This window comes from Lepisma saccharinum, chromosome 1 (assembly GCF_977018435.1).
Source record: "Lepisma saccharinum chromosome 1, izLepSacc3.1, whole genome shotgun sequence".
NCBI classification, from domain to species: Eukaryota; Metazoa; Arthropoda; class Insecta; order Zygentoma; family Lepismatidae; genus Lepisma; species Lepisma saccharinum.
The window spans coordinates 208794578-208822200 of NC_139229.1; the positions used below are offsets into that span (position 1 = coordinate 208794578).

Here is a 27623-nt window from a genome sequence, read left to right on the forward strand (position 1 = left end):
AAATTTCATCTAGGGAAGCAAAGGGAGCATAGTTTTCATAAAAGATACTTCGCTATGAAAATCTTGTAATTTCAAAGTTACATGATGACCTTCAATATAAAAAAATTGTAGGTTCAGTTTTTGGAGGAAATAATGTATGTTATACAGTTAAATGAAATCTCAGTTTGGTTTGTTTCATTGCGGAATGGCTTTGGAAACAGAATAAAAGAAAAATTTCACAATACATACCACATTCAGTAAAACACCTTTAGCCATGGTGGTCACATTGGTAGGGCATCTGACTACCATGCTGGAGACCTGGGTTCGATTCCCGGGGTAGATGATCTAGGCAGAATTTTTCCATCTTTGTCCTCGCATTTAGCAGCTCTGGGGCTCACCCAGCCCCAAATCAATGAGTACCTGGGGGGGGGGGGGGGGTAAAGGTGGCCGGAGCATGGCGCTGATCACTTCACCTCCAAAATGGGATCGATAACCACCGCAGGCTACTCCCACATCCCCTATATGTGCCTTCATGGCATAGTTCAATATGCACGGGAACTTTATTTTTTTTTAGCTCAGTCAATGAGGGGAAAAAACATCAAATGTCAGGTCTCATTCTGTGAAATCTGAATTTTGATCAGCTGTCAGAATACTACAAGAAGTGCAAAATCCCAAAAGTTCTCGCTTCTCTGCCCAGTGCCCATGCTACATTATGCAAGTGTGAAGGATATGAATTTGAAACCTAGCAAGAGGAAGATAAAGAGAAGTTCAATATAAAATAATTTTCACAATTTTCAAAATAATTTTGGTATCAAGAACAACAATGAAGATGTGTGTTTTTCTTTTACATATTAAAACAATTTAGTATTGTATTATCTTAAATGACTCCTTTGTTTTAGAAATCAAAATGAGTTGTTTGTAAATTGTATTTCTTTTTAAAATATTATTTAAGATAACTTTATAATAATTTGAAAGTTCAGTTTGTTTAAAATTTAAATAAAATCTTTTAGCAAACATTTAATAACCTTACAGTATATAAAATACTATTGTTTGGTTCGATAATTATTAAGACTTTGAACTTGGAGTTATTCTCATAAGATGATCTACAAAATTACATTTTTTTTTTTTTTTTTTGATTCACTATGAATGTTTGCATTATCTGGAGCATTTCTGAGAAAACCAGACATTTATAGGTGCCACTATTACTGAGAAAAGGTTCTGGACAGGTTGGACACCCTTTGAGGATGATGAACACGGGTACCTTTTCCTCACAGTGCCCGATATTGTTACCAAAATTCAAAAGTTCCGTTGTGGATTGTCATCAAACCATTCATAACCTTGCTGAAGATGTGGAAATTAGTCATGCTGAATAAGAAGTGCTAAATTTGTGCTGAGGATCCTGACAGCTGATCAGAAGAAGCAGCATGATGACATCAGCAAGGAGTTTTATCAGGTTTCTTCTAATGATAGAACCGTCTTGCCCAGTATTATCACTGGTGATGGGAGGTGGGTTTATGGTTACATCCCTGAGACAAAACAACAATCCTCCCAGTGGAATAGTAATTATTATTACTTGTTTAAAATTAGTTATTTGGACAATTACTATTCATTTTGTAAAGGCCAAGAGATGGGAAACAGGTGATTAGGAAAGTCAATACAAGGGTATTGTGCATCCCAGCAAGACAAAACGACCAATTTCTCCTACCACTGAGACATTTTGCGTTGGATGCATGAAAATACATGACATTACCCATAACTTTGCCCACAAAGAATTGGCCTTTTCATCATGGGAACACAGTTTCACACTTTCTTGTTTACCAGGAACATTTTGATAAAATATAACATGACTGGTGTCCCCCACCCACCCAACTGCCTGACTTTGTCTCCTGGGACTTTTTCCTGTTCTCCTGACTGAAGATAGAGTTGATAGGCTGTTGATTTGACATGATTAAGATGATCCAAGCAGAAACGTAGGCAGTCGTGGACATCCTTGCAGGACATGACTTAAGATGCATTCAGAAAATGGTAGAATTGCTGAGAGGTGTGTACATGCAGTGAGAGTGATAGTGGCCAATAGGCCCAAGGTGAGTTTTTGAACAGGTGGTAGCACACCAGTCCCAAACCTTTTTGATTTCACATTGTAAAATATTACCTACATTGCTTTGGAGTCCATTTGCATTCATGTTAATCACAGAGACTAAAATGGTTGATCAACCTATCAAAATATTTTGCATGTGATGACTCAATCATCATTTTTTTTAAAATCATTATTTTGACATTTTGCAAGATACCCTTGCTCTGGAACTGTGCTTCTGGTAATTCATTGAGTTTGATTCTGATATTACCTTTGGTCTCACTCAGAAAACTTGTGATTTTTCAATTTGATTCTGAAGTTTTTTTTTTTTTTCAGCGAATGATACAAAGAGCCCAAGCCAGGCGGGAGCAACTGAAAGCCAACCTTGACAACATAGAGGCACCTGAACCCAAAAAGCAGTGCAGTCCTTTGAAGGAAGGAAACTCTTCAAAGAAATCTGAGAGAAGTTTGGAACCTGCTTCGGCTAATACAGGTATGTTTTTTAAATAAAAAACACATTACTCCATATGTATTCATTGTATGTATGTATGTAACCATGTATTAGTTATCAGTTTACATGTTTATAATAAAGAGGCTGAATATCTGTGGCCTAATTGACATAGAATATTCAGTGCCCCATATTTAACCCTCAAGCAATCAAATTTACATCATAAGTAGTGGAACAGTAAGATGGCATATGACAAATTTTTGGTCCAAAAATGTCATCAAATATCCAGACTTTAAATTTTCAGATTCTGGATATTTTTGGCCATGCCTAATTTCAAAGTGTCTGTTGAACATGCAAGGAGATATGGCAATGTCTGAGGATGATGCAAAAGTGGTGATGTGACTGCAGTTGTGTACAACGTGATGTAAGAAGTGGTTGTCTCATCACATAGGGAAATGAACAAATTAATGGAACAGCGGGTGTAGGCTCATTTTTGTGTGCAGCTCGGCAAGTTGGTTAATTTTGCATGAAGTTTGATTTTTTAGTCCCGATTTTTTGGTGTATTTACCTGTGTGTAATAAAATCAGAATAGAAGAGTAATGGATGAACTAAAGAGTTATTGTTTTACGTACATGTTTCCACGTTGCAGAATTGGATAGTTTTTTTTTTTTTTTTTTTTTTTTTTTTCAGATTAATTTCGAAGGCTCACTGCCTTCATTCATTAAGGGTACAGCATCTAAAGCAGAGATTGTTGCACATCACTTCTTTGTTTCCATCATGACTTATTGTTTTAACACTATGTATAGTGACATGCTCACTGTTACTCTTGTGACCATCAGACAATTTTTCACTTATGGGTCCTTTAGGCCATGTCAAGTGGCCTAAATTCAGATATGGTCCCAGCATGACCCTCTTCAATTTTGACGAAACTTCTACAGGTTGTGCATACATATCCCACATGCGGACCTGCAAAGTTTCAGATTCATAAGTAGCTTGGTTGCTATGGCTGCTTCTGTGAAGGTCACTTTTTCAATGCTGCGGCAAATACGAATATCACCATAAATTTGCCCCAAATTTTAGCAAGCTATATCTAGCGAATAAATTATTTTGAGAGGCTGACATTTCTCCATTTTATGGTCCGTAGACATGTTGTAAAGCTGTTTAAATGGTGTCCTGCCTGCTGAAATATTTATTGAGTTGTCCATTCTTAAACCTCCCCCATCAAAAGTTGAATTCATAAATTGAACATATTTTCTGAAGCCAATTAGAAGCTGACACTTCTAATTTGATCCTTGTTAACATCACTGTAGAGAGCACATCCAATTTGTCTAGAAATCTTGTTTCATTTTGGTGCTTAGCAGTCATATTGGATTCAAAATGGCAGAATTCATATTTTTATATCCCTTGTTTCTATGCTATATATCAACCGATTTCAATTTTCTTTTTTTAATTTTGAATACCCTAAATAAGATCTTCAATTGTTCTTACAATTTTTTCGCTAAAGTCAACAATACTGCTACAAATTTGAAAAATAAGAATTATGTAGTAAATTTGTAGTAATATAACCAGTTTATGCTTTATGGGAGAAATTCACCTGTAATGCAATGTTATCTGGTTACATCAGGTAAATAATATTTGTCCGACTTTATGCCAGGGGGAGGCTGTTTATGGTGCAGGTTGCCAAGAAAGTAGCATGATTTCGGATCTCTGCTTTTTTGGTGGTACTGATGCCGAAATCTGACTCTTTCGGGCACAAATGAAAAATGTGGGATTAGGACTTATACTGTATGTCAGAGCTACCCAAACTACGGCCCAAAAGGCCATATCATAATAAGCAACAGTGGGCCTGATATGGCCCTTTGGCAATTTTTTTGTGGCCAGGGCATACAGTATATGTCCTAATGCCGCATTTTAGTTTGTATTGATATATCTCTTGGCTAAGTTAAAGTACTTTTATTTCCGTTTTATTTACATGTAAGTTTGTGTAGTGTATCACCTAGAATTCCAAAGTTATTAGCATTTGAAAATGTTAATACTTCTGTGCCACCCTTTTATTCTAGTGTACCTATGCTTGGAAATGGATCTTACACACATCAAAATTAGTAAATAATTATTGTACTTTCTTTACTTACTTTTCCCACCAAAATTAGTTAATATTATACTAATAGAATATTATCAGATCAAGCATAATGTATTTTCTTATCCATTACAGAGTCGACTCATATAGTAGTAGTTTCAGTTTCTCAAAAGAAAAATAACATTGATGAAAGCGAAAAGGAAAATTTGTGTAAGAGTAACAGTTTAAAATCATCAGATGCCATGCCTTCCTCTGGCAAATCAAAAGTGAGCAAAACCATTCAAAGCAAACTTCAGAAACTTGCTGCTTTGTACACAGATTCAGATGCTGGTTCAAGTTCTGGTATGTATCTAAATTCTACATTAATTTTGTTTAATTTTCATTACTTTTGCACAGCATTGTGAAGGGAAAATGGATTTTGTGATTGTGATAGCTACATTAATATTCTTCTAATCTTATGTAATTTTTCTTGTGTGTAAGCTTATAGACAATACTAGTACCCAAATACATAATAATATCAGTGTATTATCAGGTATGAATTTATATAATATTCTTATAATAGAGATAGATTTATGAAAAATGCAACAGTGATTTAGAAATTGTTTACTGGCTGCTTTCAAAAACTTACTGTCCTGAACCTTAGTTGCTAAGTTTCCAATTATATATTTTGTAGCTGACATAGGATTTCACGATATTATTAGATCTTGAAAAAGGTGTATGTGTAATAGATAGAAATGTTGAGCCACTAAAGCGAGGAAAGTTCTTATTTGTAATATTGTTTGCTCATATGTCAACTTATGAACATTTTAAAATGAAAATCTGGTAGTTCAAATGGAGTACTTGCATACAAGGCTGATCCGATGCCGATATATCGGTATCGGTAGGGGCATGCATATTTTGTTTTTGACAAAACAACGAAATTTGAAAAAAACATTGTAGTTTTAATTTTTCATGTGTTTGAAAGGTGTGTGATGCATTTTGTGACCATGTTTTGTCACGAAATAATGTGAAATGAACTGCAAAAAACGAAATTAACTCTAAAACACGAAATTCAGGGTTTATTCACCGACGCGACACCTTCTGAGGTCTGAATTATCCTGAGAGTTATGTAATTCCCAGAAAAGTTATTAATTCTGCTGTTAATATTGGAGAAGCAAAAATGTTTCTTTACACAGAAATAAACTTATACAGTAGAGCGTCGATTATCCGAAGTAATTGGGGGACATGGGTGTTCGGAAAACTGGTTTGTTCGGATAATCGAACTGCACATGTTTATTTGCCAAAAAGAAGTACTGTACAGTAAATTTATTCATAAAAACAGGCATCTCTTTAAGTATTACAAAGTAACGTACAAAGGCAACTTTAGTAGGAATATATAGTATGTGGTACAGTTTATTAAACAAAAATATGTACATATTACATACGCATTTTGCATGAACAATACATACACCGACAGAAGTGTGCTGATTGTTGAAACACAGCGACTGGCGGCTTGGCCGGTCAGCAGCGCCTTATGAAGGCCCCATTAGAAGCAATGTTCCGCCAGCGGTGGCTCAGTGCGGCGACTACTGTGGGAAACTTGGTTTGGGAGTGAGGGGGATGATGGACGGTAGGGTGGGAGAGTAACAGGTGCGAGCGAGTACACAGTTCGGTTAAGCGGTCGTTCGGTTGACCGACGTTCGGATAATCGACGCTCTACTGTACTCTGATAACTAAATAAATGTGCTATTAGAAGTGAAATGTTAATTCTGTGGAATAAGTGTAGTTTTTAAATCAAATTAGGATTATATTCACAATTTTGAAACCAAAATGTCTTTTTATATACCACTTTTCATCCAATTTTTCACCGCTATAATACAGATATTTTATTTTATTTACCACTTTTGAACCCGAAATTGACTCCGTTTTTGTGCCGAAATTTTGCTGTTTTATTTACCAAAAATATGTGCCTCTAGGTATCGGAAAATATTGGTTAGTTTTGTTTACTGATACCAGCTGATATTTTCCTGTCATTTTAGTATTTTGTGGGGTCTGCAAAAATGCCACAGAACACTTTTGTGGAGTGTAATTAACCTGAAAATTATGCAAAATTCCAAGTTTTCATTTATTTGTCACAAATACGGGTGTTCCAGGGGGCAACTGTGTATGATCTATTTATCTACATTTATTGTACGAATAGAAATAGAAATGGAAATAGTTTGAAGGGACAGTATGATTAGTACACCACATCGAGAGAGTAAGAGAGTAGTACATAGTTCATAGCGAGTGTTCAAATATCACACAATTATTTTCCAGACATTAGATAGCTCTGTGGTTAACTGATAAGGACACTTAGGTACATAGAGTCACGGAAATGGTACACAGTCACGGAAATGTTTGCACATGGTTGTGCGATGTTACATTTCAGTTCATCAAACATAAGTGACTTCTTGGAATACACCTCATTCTTCAGAACACCCCACAGGTAAAAGTCTGGAGGCGTAAGATCGGGAGAGTGAGGGTGGTATTCAGTCACCCCTCATCTTCCAATCCAACAATCAGGGAAATGTTCATTCAGCCAATTGAGTGCTAGGATGTTGTAGTGCGGTGGTGCCTTGTTGTGTTGGAACCACACATCATTAATGTTTTCCCAATTAGCAATACATGGGAGGAAGTCTGTATCAAGCCTCTCCACATAACTTTCTCCTGTTACTGTTCCTTGAAAAAAGTAGGGTTCAACAAGTTTGCAATTTGTTTACTTCCTGTTGCTCAAATGATTTGTCAGCACACTGCAGTACTACAACAAACAACAACTTCAATGAAACATATTGCACAACACTAAAACTCAAGATCCTTATTCCAGTGTGTGCCCTTACTTCTGGGACACCTGGCACATGTGCAGAAAAAAAAATTGCCATTTCATTAGGGTATTTTAGTATTCTGATTTAATTGTTGATAATTTTGAAGGAAAAACTCTGATAAATTGGTTTGAATGGAATTCTCATCCACTAATATTAATCTGTATTTTGAACAAGTTTTGTTACAATTTTCAAGCATCCGTATTGGTATTGGTAGGAATTGTTAAGAGTATCTGTTCAAAGTGGTATCACTTCAACACTACTTGTAATAATATTTATAAATACAGTATTTTGAACAATTTTAAAGTATTCAAATACATATTGGCATTGGTTTACTATCAAAATGTGAGGGTTCTCAATACAAAAACTTATGAGTTTTATGTAAATAATATAGCAAGTAGATATGATATTATTGTCTTAACAGAAACATGGTTACATGATGGGGTCCTAAAAAAAAAAGAAGTAAAGTGCTCCCCTGTGCATAGCACCACGCCATGAAGGCGTATAGGGGGTGTGGGGGCAACGCCCCACACTTTCTTGATCCGGTCGTGAGTGGTAATGTAGAAGAGGCCATAACTTATTTTTATAATGTAATTAATAAGGTATTTGATGATACTGTTCCATATAAGAAAACTAATATGCACAGCAAATATCCACGATGGTTTACCGTAGAAATTATTAATAAATTAAAACTAAAAGAATATCATAGAAAACGAAAGAAAGATAGTGTAAATAGTAGGGATGGGACGATATGAAATTTTGGCCGATACCGATACAGTACCGATATAAAATTTACCGATACCGATAACCGATATTCTACCGATCCGATATAAAATTAGAAATGGTCCTTGAAGGCCCTGAAATTTTCATTGATCTCCGTAATAAATGTGTATTTCGAGCTGATTGCAATGCAAAAGAAGTTGGGCATGGCAATTATCCATAAAAATTACAACAAAATGGCAGAATTTTGCACTAAATTATAAGATATTTATCGATATATCGGATCGGTAAAATAATCGGCAATTTTACCGATAAACCGATATGCCTATATCGGCCGATACCGATAGAGTACCGATTAATCGATCCCATCCCTAGTAAATAGTGAGGTAGAATATAAAAAGCTTAGAAAAATAACTAAAATATTGATAGATAAAGCATACAAAATCTACATCAAAGAAATAGAACAAAATATACAAAAAGATACTAAAGAATTCTGGGAATTTGTGCAAAGTAAAAGGGGCAAGAAAACCAATTATAATCCTACAATGGTCTTTGGAAATAAATTACTTGAAACGAGTCAACATATTGTTAATGGCTTTGCGTCCTATTTTAAATCAGTGTATGTAGATAGTACTGGTGTTTATAATCCATCAGAATATTCTAAAACGGAAGTCAATTAGGACAATAACATCTAAAGAATATTTTGAAGCCATAAAAAAATTGAAACCAAAAAAATCAACTGGGCCGGATGGAATCCCTCCTTACGTATTAAAAGAATGTGCAGAAATATTAGAAAAACCTTCGTGTTCAATATTCAATTTAATAATAAAAAATCAATACTTCCCTAATCTATGGAAATTAACGCAAGTCTGCCCCATTTTAAAAACAGGAGATTCTAGAAATATAGAAAATTATAGACCCATTGCAATTTTATGTGCACCAGCAAAAGTATTTGAACATATTATATATATGCGAATATTGAATCATGTAAAGAGTTTTATAAGTGAAAGTCAACATGGATTTTTTACTGGTAGATCGACAACAATGAATCGAATTAATTTTGTCCAATATGCACACAACATACTGCATGATCGTTCAAGTATGCATGTAATTTACACTGATTTCTCCAAGGCATTTGATAAAATTAATCATGATGTCTTGTTAAAAAAACTTTCAAGCTTTGGGTTGACACATAATTTTTTATCTCTTATTGAGTCGTATTTGAATCATAGGAAACAGTATGTAACATATAAAAATGCTAAATCATATATGTATACTGCATAGCCAGGGGTACCTCAAGGATCCAACTTAGGACCATTGTTTTTCATTTTTTTCATAAATGATTTACCGTTACATGTTAAACATTCATATTGTTTAATGTATGCTGATGATGTAAAGTTATATAAACAAATTAACAGGCCCCAGGATGTTATGAAACTACAAACAGATTTAAACAGCTTATTTGAGTGGAGTGTTAAAAGTAATCTTGGACTCAATATCAAGAAATGCTGTTTTATGATAATATCAAGTACAGAACATACCACACATTATGAGTACTTCATTAATCAGGAAAAACTGAAACAAGTGAAAAGTATTAAAGATCTGGGAGTAGTAATTGATTGTAAACTAGAGTTTCATGAACATATATCTCATATAATAAATAACGCGTATAGATCTTTGAGTTTACTAATAAGAAATTGTCTCAATTTTAGCAGTACTACTTCTATTAAGCTTCTGTATAGTGCCTTAGTTAGAAGCAAACTAGAATATACATCTATTGTTTGGTCGCCACTTTACAAAACCCACATAAAACAAATAGAACAAGTGCAAAAAAAGTTTTTGAGATACCTATATTACAAGAGGTACAACATGTCTGCATACTCAAACAGAGTTTCATATGTCCTTTTACTGAAGGAATTCTCATTTTTGACACTCATCAATAGAAGAGAATTAGGACAACAGATATTTCTTTATAAAATTATAACTGGATTTTTGGATAATAGAGAGTTTCTTCACCAAATATGTTTCAATGCTAGCACATGTAATTTAAGAAAAAGAAATTTATTGCTATATAATATCCCTAAAACTGAAAAGTACAAACAATCACCATTAATTAGAATGAGTAGTATGTATAATAGAATAACATCCACAAATCCAAATATTGACTTTAATCTTAACGTTTTGGAATATAAAAATGCTATAAAAGCCACACTTAACAGATTCTTTCACAAATGGTTGATTATTTATTGTATTTATTAATTATTGTAGAATATGTTCTATATGTATCCCTATATCCACATAAATGTGTGTGTGTGTGTATATATAATCTAAATATATGTATGTAGATAAGCTTAAGGATATGTGCCCATTAATATGTGTATGTATTTATTTCATTGTTGTTTCTATCCTATTATGGTCATATTTATTCTGTACAGATCATGAGAAAGGTGATAATATTGGTTGTGGATATATGAATAATTTATGTGTGTTGTGTATATGTTTGTATGTGTGTATGTATATGTAGATGTGTATGTGTGTGTGTGTGTGTGCGCGCGCACGCGAGCATGTCATTACTCTACGTTATATAAGTGTACTTATGTTATATTTAATAACTATGTAATATGTATGCATGTTATTTAATCTCATTTATATTCATATTCACATTATTTATGTTATATTAATGCCTCTGTAATTGGAGATATCCTTTCTCTGTAGAAGGCAAATAAATAAATAAATAAATTGGTGTCAGTGTGAGAAGTAAGTTTGTCGTAGTTTATTGGCTCACCTCTAGTTGAGATATTGAAATGCCTAAAGTATGGAAGAGAGAGAAGTGAGAGGATAAGCAACATGTTTTGCCCAAGCTCCAGAAAACTGTATGTTCTGTTTTATAAATTTTTACACTTTCCGTAGCAGAGAGCCATCTGCTAGATGATGATTTTGTTCCTGCGAAACATGCCAAACTGGAAGATTTAGAGTTTGGTCCTTCCAAACCACAACCACCCGAGAGGATTGCCAAGTTCAAAGCACTTGCTTCGAGGATAAACCAATGGGAAGATTTTAGCAGCAGCCAAAAGGTAAGTATTACAATTGAAGAGTGGAAATATATAATAGACTAAGTGAAAGAACAAAATGTTGGGAAAACAAAATTTTCTTCAATGTAGGCTTAAAGAGAAACTTACCTTTCTTTGTCAGAAATTTTAAAAAGACAATTTCAGTCCCAGGAAACACCCTAATTTGTTCATAGTTTATGAGGGAAAATACTGAGCATTTCAAAATTCACAACCCAAATTTTGAAAATTCATATCATGAAAACCGTAAGAGATATTTACACTGGGTTTTTTGCATTATAAAGCCTCATTCATTGATGCATTTTTTTTTAGTGATTAACAATATCAGTATATGCCATACAGAAAATTATATTAATTAAAAACTGGCAGAAGACAGCGTTATTTTTTTTTCCAGAATGCCACTTTTCGGTGTGATAAATATACAAGAAATTAATCGAAGGGTCATAATTATACATCTGATGACTAAATGCCATGTCAACCTGCCATTTGCAACCAGTGTTGGTCATGTGCAGCATTGGATGGATTTGTGTATGGCGATTATGTATATGGGTTAAGTGAAAAGTGTCATTTTAGGGGCATACCACCTTAGCTGACAACACTAATGTGTCAAAATTTTGTCAGCAGACACAGCAACATGTGACTAAATATTGGCTATACATTTAAGTTAAAAATCATGTCATAATTTTGCATGCTAGTTTATGTGGGTTACTTTTGAAACACACTGTATAAAAATCTCAATTTCGAAATTAGTTATGTACAGGCGACACTTTGCCTGTTACATATTTTCACTCTTCAATTATTCACAACAAGAAATACCATGACTTACTTCCAAAATGCCATTTGGTTATTACATAGTGAAATCTTGATTTGTACGTTTTTTCAAGGATCCCTGGCTGCAGAACTTGTGCAGGAAATGTACAATCTTGGTTCAACTGTGTATATTTAGAAAGTCATCCTAGTCACTAGACATTTCTTTTCTGATGTATAAAATTAGACCAGTAGAATTTTCTAAAGTATTCTTAATGTAGCATATGTGTAAATTAGTAGTTTCTTGGGAGCTGCATTGTATTAAGGAAGTTGAACTAAGTTTCAGGTTGTGAAGTAATTTTTTGTTTAATCACTGTACCACAAGGTAGTTTTTAACTTTGAGAATTTACATTGAATAATACTATTAAATTGGAATAAATCCTATATATTCATCTGAATATTGAATTTATTCAAGTTTTACAGTATTCAAGTAGTAAATTTTATAAGGATGGGCCAATATTATATTTTAGCTGATAATAAAGTACTGATATAAAATTTACCCATGCTGATAACTGATATTCTACCGATCAGATATAAAGTTCCATATGCTCCTTGAAGAACCTGAATGGTTCATTGACTTCCATGTTAAATGTTGGTTTCCAGATTACTGCAGTGCAAAAGAAGTTGTATATTTAGACATTTACTTTTTCAAAAAGTAGGGCATGGAGATTATTCATAAAAATTACAACAAAATGACAGAATTTTGCACTAAATTATAAGATATATTTGGATCAGCAGAATAATCAGTAATTTTACCAATACACCATATGCCTATATCGGCCGATACTGATAGAGTACTGATTAATCTGTCCCATCCTTAAATTTTATGATGTGAGTATCATGGAGATGCCCATTGGCGCTCTTGGAGAGGAAGGAGACACACATACACGCCAAAGAAATGAATAAGTAAAATTGCTTTTATTTCTCTTAATTCACAGACAGTATCTCCTCCTACAAAAGTGCAAAATATTGGAAGTCCAGTCCGTAGTAACGCCATCAAGAACCAGAACACTACATCACCTTGGAAATCCAATGAAGTTGCTGTAAATAAGGTTGCAGCATCTTCTCAGCCTGTATCAAACAAAACTTTGACAGCATCCCCTCAAAAAACTTTCACAACAAGAAAGGATAAAATTCAATCTGAAAACCCACCTGTTTGCAGAAGTGAAGTCAAACTTGAGCTGAAAGGGGAGACAACAATAGCAGCTGGAAATGTAACCAATTCTCCTTCTAGAAATTTTCCATTAAGAAGCACGAACCAATCAAATAAATCAGTAACACATTCAGCATCATCAGCATCACCTAGAGCGCAAGATGATGCAAAGAATTCATCTCCCAGAAAAGGCAGGATTTCAAATTTGGTACCAACCAACAAAATGAAAGTTTCTCAGTCAAACTCCCAGCCAAAGAACTCACCAAAGAAAATGACAACCTCAAGTATGATTAGAGCCAGAGCATTGGAACTACTTCCTTCAACAGCAGAATTGGATTCTTCGACATGTGAAACTTCACCTTTGCCAGGGCAGGAATCTCCTTCAAAGGGTCGCCTCTATCCTTTGTTGCCTAAAGAGGAAACATCACCTACAAAAGAGCAGATATTTGCTAAGCACCAGGGGAGGAAGATATCTACAGGGACTGAAGACACTGAAAGGTAACCACTGACAATTTCTTCTTTTTTTGCTAGTTTTTGTAAGGAAAAATGTTATCGAAACAATTTCAAATGAATTTTTAAGTGCCTTTGTTTGTTAGCATTACAGATACGATGGAACCCTGAATTTTTACATTTGATTTTTACAGTCCAAATAGAAAAAATGGAATACTTTTCCCAGATTTTACATTTTCTTGCATTTTATGTTTTTTCATCTTGGTTCCCAGAAAAATGTAATCTCGACATACTACTGTATTTCTCTCTTCTGTAGAAAAATCACATCTTGCCATTGTTCAAATCCAATTGGTTCAAAGTATCAGCAGTACTGGGCATGCTCTTAACCCTTAAACGACGAAGCAAGTTTTACCGGGAAACACACGAACGACCAAGGCATTTTCAGCAGGAATTTTAAATTTCCGCATGCTTTTACATAAATTTTTATATCTCTGGAACTAAGAACACTAGAGTTACAAATTATAGCTCGTTTTATTCAGTACACATGGGGCTATAAGCCTATGACATAAAAAACAAATTTTTCGTTATCAGTTAGAAGAAGAAGAAAGAAAAATTGAAATTTTTTTTACCAAATTTGAAAATCACGGGCCCCCCATTCGGCACCACCGTGACGTAAATGTGTAAAATTGTACCTGCACATTGCCTGATATGTTTGGTATTATCGTACAAAAAATCACGTAAATATTCAAGATACTTTGAGAAAAAAAATATTTTCCAATGCAAATCACCAGTTTTTTTCAGTGGGAAATTTGAAATTCGCCACACGTACGTTAATTTTTTTAACTCTGGAAGTAAGAACACGGGAGTTACAAATTATAGCTCATTTTGTTCAGTACGCATGGGGCTACAAACCTATGACATAAAAAACAAATTTTTCTGTTATCGGTTAGAAGAAGAAGAAAGAAAATATTAATTTTTTTTACCAAATTTGAAAATCGGGGGCCCGCCATTCGGCAGCACTAGGACATAAATGTTCAAAATTGTACCTGCACATTGGCTGATATGTTTGGCATTATCGTACAAAAAATCACGCAAATAAGACACTTTCCAAGAAAAAAAATATTTTCCAATGTGAAGCAAAAAAAAATATAAGCTACAAAAAATTAATTTTCATCTTACCTTGACCCCGCCTGGCTGCCGTGTAGGGTCACTTCCAGCCCCCCCCCCCCCCCTCCTAGCGGGAATGGTATTTTCGGAAGCAGAGTGCGCAGAAGTTTACATTGCATTCTGGGCAACATAATAGTTATTTTTCTTATGTTTTTTCTCTGCACACAACCTGCACCTCTGCCTCCCAGAAGCTTCCATGGGCATGTGGAGGTAGTGGAGCAACAACACATTGGGCATTCTCCTCTGTCGTGCTTGTGAAGGTTGATCCCTCTCTCAAATCATCTTCCAGTGACTCCCAACCTTTTAAAAACTTGCATACCTCTCAAACGACCTTGCCAAAGGAGTCCTTTCAAAATGCAATTTTACATCACTTGTTTCAAAATTTGATTGTGGCTGTTTGTTCCATTTTGACAAATATGACAAGAAAAGAAAGAGTGCACATACATCGCTGCTCACTCTGAAAGAGTCCTACACAATGAAATGTTCATAGGAGGTAAAGGAAGGTTCATACTCAGTAGTTCTATCAGCAACAGAGAGATATCACACAGCAACAATTGTGCTGGGATTTTTTTAAGGCACGATTTATAGTTGCAGTTTAGCATTTTAAACAAATTGTCAGAACTGAAAATTTCTTATTTTTAATATGGAAGAGAATTACTGTACAACTACATATTGGCAAGCATCAATGGTTATATTGGTGTATTTTACATCAGTCTGTGACCACATGTAACGGCAAATGTTTATATTTTTTAAAAATGTTTATGATTATAGAGGAATTTTAAGTACCTAATCTATTAATCTAAATGATTTAACATTGTTATCTGAATATTATCTCATAAGTGATTAAATGAGAGGTCTTAAATATATTTTTCTTAAACTTAGTTTGCAGGAGATGGAGTGTGATTTTGGAGATCTCACCACAAACCAGGACGAAATGGAATGTTCTGAAAATTTGCAGGGCACTAATTCTGAAAAGAATAACCCAGTAAGTGATTTTGTTTTTTTAAACTGAAGATTTAAGATGTATGTCTTACGTAGAATTCAGAAGGTCCAAATTTATTATATATAATATAGGAAAACTCCCAAGCAAGATTTTCAATAATCCAAATCCATTAAAAAAAAAATCTTGTGAAATAATGATTCCATCGACGTTACATATTTGGCAATTGCAACAGCTGTTCAAAATATTGTATTCTCTTTTTTGTTTTTATGTTCACCTTACAGCTTTTTGACATAGCTTCAGCTTTGATGTAGTAGTAGCATGCTTTATTTTACTTCGCTTCTTGTGCCACTTTTGGCTAATTTGCGAAGATGGGGATGAATGATGACATGATGAAATAGGTGAATGGACACTAACAAACATCCATGCCCATACATGGAATTCGAACCCAAGACCCCTGGTATTGTAGCGTGATGTGCTAACCACTCTGCCACGGGGGCCAGCTAGTAGCATGTAGAACGAGATTCTTTGCACCCTCTTCAAGTAAATTAATTGAGGACATGACTGCAACAAAACTTTCATAATGAAGCAGACAACTTTCTTCTTTCTTACGCTATCCTTTTGCACGTGTTCATCAAATATAAACAGTTGGGAGAAAAAAAATAGGAACTGGTTGCCAGTCATATGTATCGAGTCAGCAGAGAATCAATCTTACATGCTGTGCCAGAAATAAGTATTATGTATTTTTCATGGTACAACCACTCTGCAAGATGATAAAAACTGAAAGCTTCAACAGTGATATTTATGATGCACTGAAGGAAATTATGAAACTTCAGTATGAATGTGGGAGTGTAAGCTACTGTTTGAAAGGTCTGCACAGATGTTGTCAACAACTAGGACAGAGATTGGTTTGCAAGTGTAAACATTCTCACAAACTGGTAAATAGAACACTATATTAAGTAAAACATTGATGCTGTATATGTATGATGATTTTGCTATATTTGTGAACAAATAGTTCAAAATAATGTAACTTAATTATCAGATTTTTTGTAACACAGTTATCAGAATTTTAAATTAATTTGCACAAATTAGCTTATATTGTATTCCCAATGCTTTGATTTCTCTATCTACATGAAACAGTGTCTAAAAATATATAGTATTAAGTTCGGTTTTGTATGAGGGATATCAGGAAATAAATTTCCCTAGACTGCCATCTGCAGAGAGTTTTATTCTGGAGAAAGAACATGACATGAGCAGAAAGATGCATTTTTTCACATAGTCCTCAGTGAGATTCAAGCACTTTTCATACTGCTTCTCAAGTTTAAAAAAAAAACTGTTCGTAAAACTGTGGGTCCTGTTTGTGGATGAAGTTGCTTACGGCAGCTTCCACTCCTGCTGTTGTGGTGAAATGCTTCCCTCTCAGTGCCTTCCTTAGAACAGGGAAAAAAATAAAAGTGAGACTAGTGGCTGTCGACGACTGCCCGGGTCTTGCAACATCCATCACACTTCCCCTGCCATTTGCTGCATCATTTGCTTTGACATTATGCAAGACTCATACACTTCCACCAGCCGGTTATGAATTTCTGTACCAGAAGTTCCATGTGTCCATTTGTAGCGGACAGCAGCTCACTTCTTCCTTTGTCCACGATTGCAACACACCTCTGTTTTCCATGCTGCCCAGGCACACACTTCTCAACTCTTCCTGTCTTCAACACAACAGTACGCTGGCGCCCTCTGCAAGGAAAAGGTCGTGCATCAGACAACAAAAAAAAAAAAAGGATGATACATGTACAACCACAATATATTACCAACCCAAAGTCTCCACACTTTCTGGAAATACATATATGGGAAACTCTTTTTCAGACTATCCCTCGTATGAGAGTTCCAAAGTATTTTTTTTTTAAGATTCCAGCTATCAGATCTATCCTTGTTACTTGTTATGACTATATCATTGTGGAATCCTTATTTTACATTGTGTTTGAAAACTCAGTTGTAAGAGTGAATAAGCCAATAGTTAACATGTTTTTCTTTGTTCTGTTTCCAGGTAATTCGTCAGCTTTCGGAGTCTGAATCTGCTGTATTTAGTGAAATAGATGATTATTTAAATGAAGCATTAAAAGATGAATCAATGTCAGATGATGGTCCCACGCCACCTAAAAGCAGAAAGGAAGACATTTCTCCTCTTAAGGTACATGTCTCTTCTTGTTTTTGCTTGCTGAATACAAGAGAAAATCAAGTTAAGTGCATGAGTGAGTTTGTCAAAAAATGGTTTTTCAGTTTTTTTAGAGGAAAATAATGTTTATGGAGCACAACTAGAGTATTTATAGAAATATTGCACCAATAAAATTATCAGTTACATTTTTGTAGTGGAAATGTGTAAAATATGATTTTGTGAGAATATTCTGTAGGAAATTTTGATTTTCTTCTTGACAACTGTGTATTTTAATATTTAAAAACATACAAAATCACAACACATAACCTGTTTTGTCATCCTGATTTTCAGATTGCCCTTTATCCTTCAAGGATGGAAGAACTTTCATTCTGTTGTAGCTGGAGGTAATGGTTGACTGTTTGTCTGACATGATTGAAAGATCGTGATTTCATACCTTTTAATCCAGCTACTGTAATCCTGTTTTATCTAGGTCTTAGCCGATACTGGTTTGTTTATGTTTGCCAAAAAATTGTATAGTTAGCATTTTGTAGGTTTGGTGCGTATTACTCACAATTCCAGAATATAAGAAACACATTAAAAAATTAACGTTAAAAACTGTTTACGTATGCGAGTATGTTGTTCCTATTTTCCTTTCTTTAGAACTACGTTTCGGGGACTAACTATCCCCTTCAGGTTCGTATAAAAAACTAGGTACTTAACATGGTACCACGTCGAAATGTACACATGTGGACAAGGGTTGAGCAGGAAAAGCCGAACCTGCAAGTTGTACATAGTGATACATACAGGTTTTTAGTCTTTTTAACGTTCTTAACATTGAAATGGGGTAATTGTGCAATATTTTAGAGAAAGAAGAGTTTTTTTAAATACGTCTAGAGGGGGGGATATAATCTTAAATGTATCCACACCAACCCTTGTCCACAATCCTTTTATTACATTTCGACGTGGTACCATGTTTACTACTTAGTTTTTTATATGAACCTGAAACTTAGTTCTAAAGAAAGGAAAATAGGAACAACATACTCGCATACGTAAGTACGGTTTTTAATGTTAATGTTTTTTAACGTCTTTTTTATATTCTAAAAAATTGTATGCATGCGTTACTGAAGATAGTTTTATTTTCACCATTACAGAAAACTTATGCATCATATACCAACAGTGAAGCTTCATCTGTAACCTCAGAGGGATATTCAAGCACTGACACACCTGTGAGATGCCCAGAAGTTCCATCGTATGGGCCAGATAATGAAATTACTTTAATGCATTCCCTTAGTACCTACCGTAGGCAGCAGAGTCAGGTAGGTAGCTTTGTACTAGAAATTGGTAAATTTGATTAATTTTCCCATTAATATGTAATTGAAAGGGGGTACATTATTTGTGTGCTATCCAAATGTTGCTGATTTAGTTTACAAGAACTGTTATGCCTAGGTATGATGCAATTCACCAAGATTTGACTGCCATTTTTTATTGAATCTTTCAATCTATCAAAGGTGGAAAATTAGTCAGATATTTGGTAACAGTCAAGTTTCCATACCGTTAAGTTTTAATTTGTTGTGAATAAACTATAGTGTAATAATGCTGAGTATTATTGGTAGTTACAGTAGAAATTGCATATTAAATACTCTAGGAAAAGGGACCGTGTTCTGAACTATACTGCCTTCATTTGATTCTGATCTATACTGCCTTCATTTGGTTATTATGCTGCTTCAATGTACGCTGCTTGCTGGCAAAACTGGATATAAGTAACACCTCTACTCAAGTGCAAATTCATCAGGCAGCTGTAATCATACAGTAAGCAGGAAAGCCTAGGAGACTATGACTATTATGCATTTCTGTGTTCTGTTTACTTCGTATGTTGTATGTCATAATTAATCAATGATTTTGATGTGTGTTTTGTTCTTCAACTCTGCCTTTGACTCCTGTACCCATACCCCATTTGGCAGTGGCATTAAGAACTACATTTGAGTAGTTTGACCCCCTATAAACATTTTTGTGTTTCAATAACTTTTAAAACTAAGGTTTAAAATTCTAATTGGAGCTCATATCTCGTGAAAATAAAATGCCAACAACGGGGTATCACCAAAATCGATGTATTCTATGATCCAAGCAAATATTTAATCTCACTCTGTTCAGTAAAGTTTAGATTCATGACACTGAATCCACGTTCACATTCAGCTGTAGATATTGATATATAATTTAATTTGAATTCACATAATATTTGAGTGAGGTGGAAATGTGTTTTGGATTTTCTCTGTAGATGTGAAAATCTTTAACTAGTGACGCACACATATTTGCGCTCACTTTAAAGTTCACCTGACATATATCCATAAAACACACGTTATTAATTATCTAAATGCCATGTGTGTGTGCATTTATTAGGCGCACATGGGAAAAGAAACCTGTCTTCAAAGTGGCTATTCATTTTGTCCACCAAAGATGTATGGTTTTTCCTCTTCTTCCCTAAACTACCATCCTACACAAAGGGGATTTCCCCCTAGGGCATCCTAGTCTAGGGGCTGCACAAAAATGACATGCTGAAAGGGTAGAAGTGACAAAGACCAGAGACTATAAAAATTCCTTATTATTGTAATAGCAAAATAAAACATGATGTGAAGACTTTTTATTTTCATAAAAGAAGGTAGAAGAAAGTAGGTTCTTGCATTTAATAACATCCTATATCATAACCCTATCTTCAGTACTGTATTTTAACCGGAGTGCACGTCTGTACAGCAGACTGCAGAGGAAGCAGCACCAGGTCACGTAACAGTGTTCGAATATAAAAAAAATATTCCTCGAAGAAACTAATATAGAATAGTGGTATGCTTGAAGCAGAAAATGTAATGTAAAACTATTTCCAAATGGTGTAAACATATGTTTAGTGTGAAATTCACATTCAGTAACTGCAAAATAAATGTTCTATACACAAAAACCTGTCTATTTGTCAACCTAAAGCAGAAGGTTTCCCAAAATTATTTGAATAATTTGTTCAGATAAAAAAACAAGAAAACCTTTAAACAAAAGCACCAATAAATCATCGTTCTGGAAGTAGAGATGTTCCAATGTATTGTACGCAAACGGAAAATTGCATTGAGGGTGGGGTAGGGGGAATTTGTAGTAAAACATAATTGCAATAGTTAAACAAGGGTAAACCAAATAAGTGTTAAACATAGTGCATGTATTTGGGCAATACATTTCCCCTTTTCCGTGAAGGTTTAGTGAGCAACAAAAATATACTGTAATATCTTTTTAGGCCTAAAAATAGTATTTTTGTTGCTCAAAAATATTTTTCTTTTATGTGGCAATTTTATTTTAATATCAAGCCACAATCGCATAATTAATTAATATCTTGATTACTATTCGTATCCTTAATTAAAATGAAAGGTGTACTTTCGTGAGCTAACAGATTACTAAGAGATGTACATTTTCATTGCTCAGAAATACTTTTTTAATGTGTGGCAATTTTATCTTGATATCATGCCAGAATCGCCACAATTAATTAAATAGATTGATTAGTAATAAATTGCTAATCTAAAATAAACTGTGTGTTTTCATGTGCTACCGATGTGTCAACATTTGAAATATAATTTAGTAATTTATAATATATGGCGATTTCCACTTGACATACATGCTTCACGGGTATCATTGATATACTGGACTCACGAATTCAACCCTTATTTTAGAGCCAACTTTCGAGCTGGGAGCTGTTTACATTGCAGGAATGCCTTTCCTGAAGGGGACAAACATGTGTTTCTCATCAGTGGTTGACCGACCACCTCTTCTCCCTCCTCCTCCTGCCTTCAGCATGGCCAGCTTAGGGTGGGGAGGGGGAGGTCTGGTGCTGGTAGCTTGCGGGAGAGAGCGAGAAAATTTAGCATTATGCTTATGGGAGATTTATTTTACTTGTTCTCTTGTGAATATCAAACTTCGGATCACACAGAAACATATACAAATGGAAGGACAGGTTGATTCTTTGACTGTCGAGTGGAGAAGTCGAAACTTCCATTTGATTAGCTGTAACTTGAACTTGAAGTTGTTGCATTTTTTTCTCCATAAAGAATGCATGGGATTCTGAAAATTGTCATTAGTCATATTTTTTACAGGTCGTATCTAGCTTAATAATCAACTTTATAAAACACTTTGACTTGCCACATGTGGAGAAATTCATACTCTCTTGCACATCGGGATTTTATTTCAGTAGCATTGCCCATTCCGACGATATTCAAATAAATGCACACACTGTAACTCCTCTCCTTAAGTACAATACTCTTCTTGTAATAAATTATCCTAACCCCAAAGAACATGAAACACCTTGTATAAAGAAAATGATGGATATGTAAGAGGAAAAGGTAATACCAAGTGACTTAAGATACTTTTGTTTAGAAGGATGATTTTAATTAATACTGTAATTAAATTGTATGAAAGTAATCCAGTAGGTACAGAAATGTACATGTGCATTGTATTTCTTGTGTTAAACAAATTATTTGAAGACTTTTGAACTTCTGCAGAATATACCAACTCCACTGAAACCTAAAATTCAGCAGTCACCATCTGAAGGGAATTCAGAGCCGAAGTCATCAGAAGATATAGCAAAGAAGATAAAGGCATATCATCAAGAGGTATGTGATGCAAGATGTTACACAGAGAATTATGTAATGAGAGTTTGAAAGGTACATTGAGTAACAATAGAGTTTTTCTTTTTAATAATGCTTAACATCGATCATTCATTGTATTTAACCCAAGTTAATAGGTAAACAGCTTCTTTATTTAGAAAATCAAGTGCACTTTCATTTCTTTTAATGTTTCATACTTAGCTGTGAAAAGATGAAAACGAAAATTCACATTGAAATATTTTGGAAAATCTGTTGTTTATATCTTTGAGTATGACATGTTCTGATATGTGTAAGAAAAAAATAATCTTAAATAAGCATATTTTAGAAAGTAGTCAGGAAATGAACTATTGAAGTAAATCAGTCTTGTTGATGATGAACACCCACGAATTTGCCCTCAAGCTGATTAATATTAACCCGTTGACTTTATAGTACCTTATGCTAACCACTTGACTCCAGGGTTGACTGAGTCCGTGTTGGCCAAGCACTTTAAAACTTTCGATGTTGCCTCTGAAGTTTCCCTTCATCAATTTAATCTAATCATCGCTCATCCTTATCATGATGAGCCAAAAGTGGCAGAGAAGGGACGTAATAAAAAAATGTTCACTTTATCTTTCCAGGTATTGGTTCAACAAACAATTATCTCTCAAACCAGCAAAGCCATTAACATCTGCTACTCATCAAATGCATGCCATGGATCAACACAAGAAGTGGAAGGAGAAAGATTGTTACTCTTGGCCAGTAAGTATCAGCTTTCTTTTTTCTTTTTTGTTGTCAGTATAATAATTTTTTGATTCTCCTATGCTCCACAGTTTTGTCATTGTAAGGTTCCTTTCTCACCTTTACCTTCATGTAACATTTATTCACTTACTAAATTTATTTATTGGTATGAAATGTCAATTAGTTTGTTTATTTTAGTAACCTATTAACTTTAAAGGACTTCTTTGGATAGTGAAGCCAAGAATTCTTTGAAATTTTGTAGGCTTATGATAGTAATGAACACTATCGAAAGTAAAAATTCCATTCCTCTGTTCTTCATTATTATATGTAAATTGTTTATTTTTTTGAGCTGAGCTAAGCAGATAACACTGTAAACTGTTCATGATTAAATGTTCGACTTTTCTTTTTCAAAATTATTCCCCACACTTATGCTTAAACATCTTTACAAATTTAAATGTTTTATGTAATACTCACCTCGGCACATCATAAGATTTGTTATCCTATATTTTGCTAAGTTCATTTGGCTTCATCAGGGATGATGTTAAGGAATAGGGGTACTTATGTACTGACGACTGCAGTGGTATTCAGTCTTCAGTATGTAAGTACACAACATTTAAGAGCCATGGTGGTCTAGCTGGTATGGCATCTGAATGCCACACAGGAGATGTAGGTTTGATTCCTGGGGTAAGGAATCTGAGATGAGAACTTTTCGTATGTCTCCATGCATAAGGAAGCTCATTCAGTCTCTAATGAAATGGATACTTGGGGGGTAGGGGTGCCCATCCCCCCCAAAGGCCCATGATACATTCCCTCCCAAAAAAAGGTAGAGCATGCCCCCCAGTTTATGCCGAATTAATTACTCAAATTATTTTTGTCAGAAAAAATTTGCGGAAAAAATACCAGAGGTGGAACCACGAATTTTGTCTGGGGGATGGGGCAAGTACCAGGATAAATGTATCAATAATAATAATAATATTAATAATGGCTTTATTATTATTATTACCACTACTACCAGTAGTAGTAGTAACAAGGATGTTATTATCCTCATAAATTACTCAAAGAGGAGGGTAGAAGTCTGTGCTAAAGCATTTGTTTGGAACAAACGATATGAAACATTTTTCAAAACTGTCAATTTCACATTAGCTAATGATGGAAAACAAGCACACAAATTGTATTTTTGAATGGCAGAAAATGAATGATAAATGTATTCCGAAGATACATGTGTAACTTTCACGCACAACATATGTTTTACACATATGCAACATGGAGCGACATAAAATAGAAAATACATATTCAACAAGCTAACACTAAACTGTGTACCTATTGAAAGCTTATTCAATACAAATATACAATACACGGTATTTAAATACATTACATTACAGAAAAGAAGCAGAATGCGAGTGAAGACCGCAAGAAATTTATAGATCCAATTTTTGCAATTGAAAACAATATTGATTTAATAGGGTGCAAATAATTCCACTGGACGCCATGGCATTCTCTTTTTACAACCTTTTTTTAGAACGCCTATGGCACTCTTGCTGCCCCTAGCTAAAGCTCTGAACTTGATGAAAACGAGAAAATCAGACAATGCAAGCGAAGCAAGCAACAAAATTTTACAAAATGTATTTTTATTTGCATAAAATTTGAAATCGAAGGGGTAATTGCTCCTTGTTGCTCCCCTGCAGGTGCCCTTGGCCATCAATGTTTGTTCCCCCTTGCTACCCTAGAGTTGACTTCAGTCGAAGGTTGGTGGGGGGGGGGGGGGGCAATGACCCCCTGTGGTTGTGTCACTGTATGATAGAGATATATTTAAGGGAGAGAGGGACAATTTCCCCTGGGTCCTTCACTCTTCGGCAGCTGTTGCCAGTTTTGCTCTTTTGGAGCACTTGTTTGGCTGTGAAATATGACACCCACCCCTGCCATCCATCACTGTCTTCAACTTACATAGACAACTTCTGTCATAAGTATATGTGACGTAATATTGTTATATTGGCTGCATCGTCCCACCCCCTCTTACATCCCCAGCTACTTTTCTTCATAGCGCCTTGGCTGACGTGAAGAGGACGTAATATTGTTATCTGGGAATACTTTATTTTCGATTTCATACGACCATCGGTGGGTTATTGAGATGGGTGATGCTGTCGGATCTAGACTGTGAAAACTAAGAAAAAATTGCCATCACTTTAAAGCTAACGGTAATAAGTGTCCCCTCACCCACACCCCCACTCATTTGACATCTAAAATTACCACAGGAGGCACTTTATACAATTTCGTAAATCGAGCTCCTTGAAAATTTTTACTCAGTTTACGGTGAAATTTAGCTCTTTTATGTGCATCAGGTTTGGCAACACTGCCAGGATGGCCGTAGGAGGCAAGGAGAAATACATTGGTGTTATGGAAGTATTCTTTTATTTGTTCTCTTGGGAATATGAAACTTTCGATGGCATAGAAAAATATATCAACGGAAAAAGGACAGACTGAAGTAGTAATTGGCAGGCGGAAATGTCGAAACTTCAATTTGATTATCCGTAACTTTAAGTTAAAGTTGATACCCCATGAGGAATACATGGGATTCCGAAAGTTCTTATTCATCATATTTTTCAAACATCGTATCTAGCTTAATAATCAACTTTAAAAAAACACTTTCACTTGCAACATGGCGAGAAATTCATACTCTATTGGACACCAGTTTTTTTTCCCCTCGGTAGTATTGCCCATTCGGACGATATGGAAATAAATGCACAACTGGTGCGAAATTGTCCCTCATCCACCCTTAAGCAATATATGTTTACTTTAGATACTTTAGGCTCACTGCCATTGTTAGTCAACCTTATTCTGCACAGTTTGTCTGCTCGACTAACCTTGTATTAATGTGAATACCATACCCCCCCCCCCCTCCATTCAAACCGATTCAAAAAGCATAAGAGGTGGTGTTTCATTTCAATCCTATCGCCGCAGGTAGGTAGAAAAACTATACATAATAACCAAAACTAAAAATCAATAACAAGCCAATCAAACGATACGATCCCCCCCTTTTTGTGTGAAGATATATAGAATTTGTATAACATTTTGTCCCCCCAAAAATTCCTATGATGCAGGCACATCATGAAACTCCCCTGTGGGCACCCCTGCTTGGGGGATAAAGATGGTCAGAGCATAGTACTGATCACATCACCTCCACAACAGCCAAGATGGGGAGGGTACCTTAATGGCAGTGATGCAACAGGGTGTCTACCAGTCAAGAAATTATGCTTGTGGTCAAGATTTTTTGCTATTTTTTTTTTACAGTATAGTCAATTTACTTTGTTACATACCTGTACTTGGATTTGATAAATCTGAATATTTTTGAAATCTTAAATTGTATTGCGTTGTGGTTAATATTTGTTCACTTTGTTTCTTAAGAATTACATTCTTGTATGTGTGAAGTTTTGTAAAAATATTAAATTAAATAATGTGGCCATTCCTCATCCAGAATGAAGTTTGAAGCATTAATTTTTGCATTCATTAATAAAATTAAAGCAAGTCTAAATCCCTTGTTAAAGTACATCTTCAGTGTTAACCAGCCTCATGGTAGGGGTTTTTCATTGAATAAAAATATATGTTTTCTTAATTTCCAATTACACCTAGGGCGATTATACAAATGTTAAGAAGAAGGGGGGAAAAGGTCAAGAAAAAGGAAAGAAAGATCATGAAAAAGTCAAGAATTTTGGATTTGTTATTTCGGTAGACACCCTGTGCAATGTGCATCATGTACCATGATTTTGTTGCAGGATATATGATTCCAGAACAAATAAAATTTCTTCAGTATTGATATTGCATATCTAATGTAAAAAAAAAAATATTTTGTTTAATGTAAGATTTAGTTCATGCCCCTGGCACTAGCAATGCAGCATGTGCTTGACATATTGTTTGATTTTTTTCACTCCGGGTGTAATCATTTAAGGTATTGAATTCTGAAACTAGAGAAAATGGAGGGGTATGTGAAAATAATGTCATCATTTTTATATCGAGACTAGCATCTTGAAAATTTCTGGATTGTTTATCTTGCAGCACTGAAGCGCAAAGCCTTACTTAGTGAGATTGAGCGATTATCATCCGAAATGACTGCAAAGAATAATGAGTCACCTGAAAACATTCCAGAAAGAGGATCATTGACAGTCAGCGAGCTTACATTGCCTTTGAAGAAAACCTACCTTGAACAAATCCACAAAGGTAAGTTGTAATTTTCGTGTATTCTATTTGGATGTGCAAGATTAGCCACTACTGTACTTCTATCAGTGTTGGCTGACAAGACATGTGTGAATCAGTATTGGTAAAATTACAGATAAGATATTTTTATAAGTAGCCTATACTTGTTATGCATGTAAGATATCCATCAAGTACTGTGGTTTTTAAAACTGAAATAC

General features: G+C 34.8%; 1 protein-coding gene across 1 annotated transcript in view; it reads left to right on the top strand.

The window, feature by feature from the left end:
- The window catches only part of LOC145978696 (uncharacterized), a 68507-nt gene that overhangs the window by 10751 nt on the left and 30133 nt on the right, over positions 1–27623 (top strand). Inside the window, exons 2-11 of the mRNA XM_083111495.1 lie at positions 2390–2546; positions 4714–4920; positions 11046–11209; positions 12949–13661; positions 15663–15765; positions 17765–17908; positions 19024–19188; positions 22396–22506; positions 23118–23238; positions 27268–27429. Of these exons, the coding sequence (XP_082967621.1) occupies positions 2390–2546; positions 4714–4920; positions 11046–11209; positions 12949–13661; positions 15663–15765; positions 17765–17908; positions 19024–19188; positions 22396–22506; positions 23118–23238; positions 27268–27429 (2047 nt within the window). The remainder of the gene's footprint in view (positions 1–2389; positions 2547–4713; positions 4921–11045; positions 11210–12948; positions 13662–15662; positions 15766–17764; positions 17909–19023; positions 19189–22395; positions 22507–23117; positions 23239–27267; positions 27430–27623) is intronic.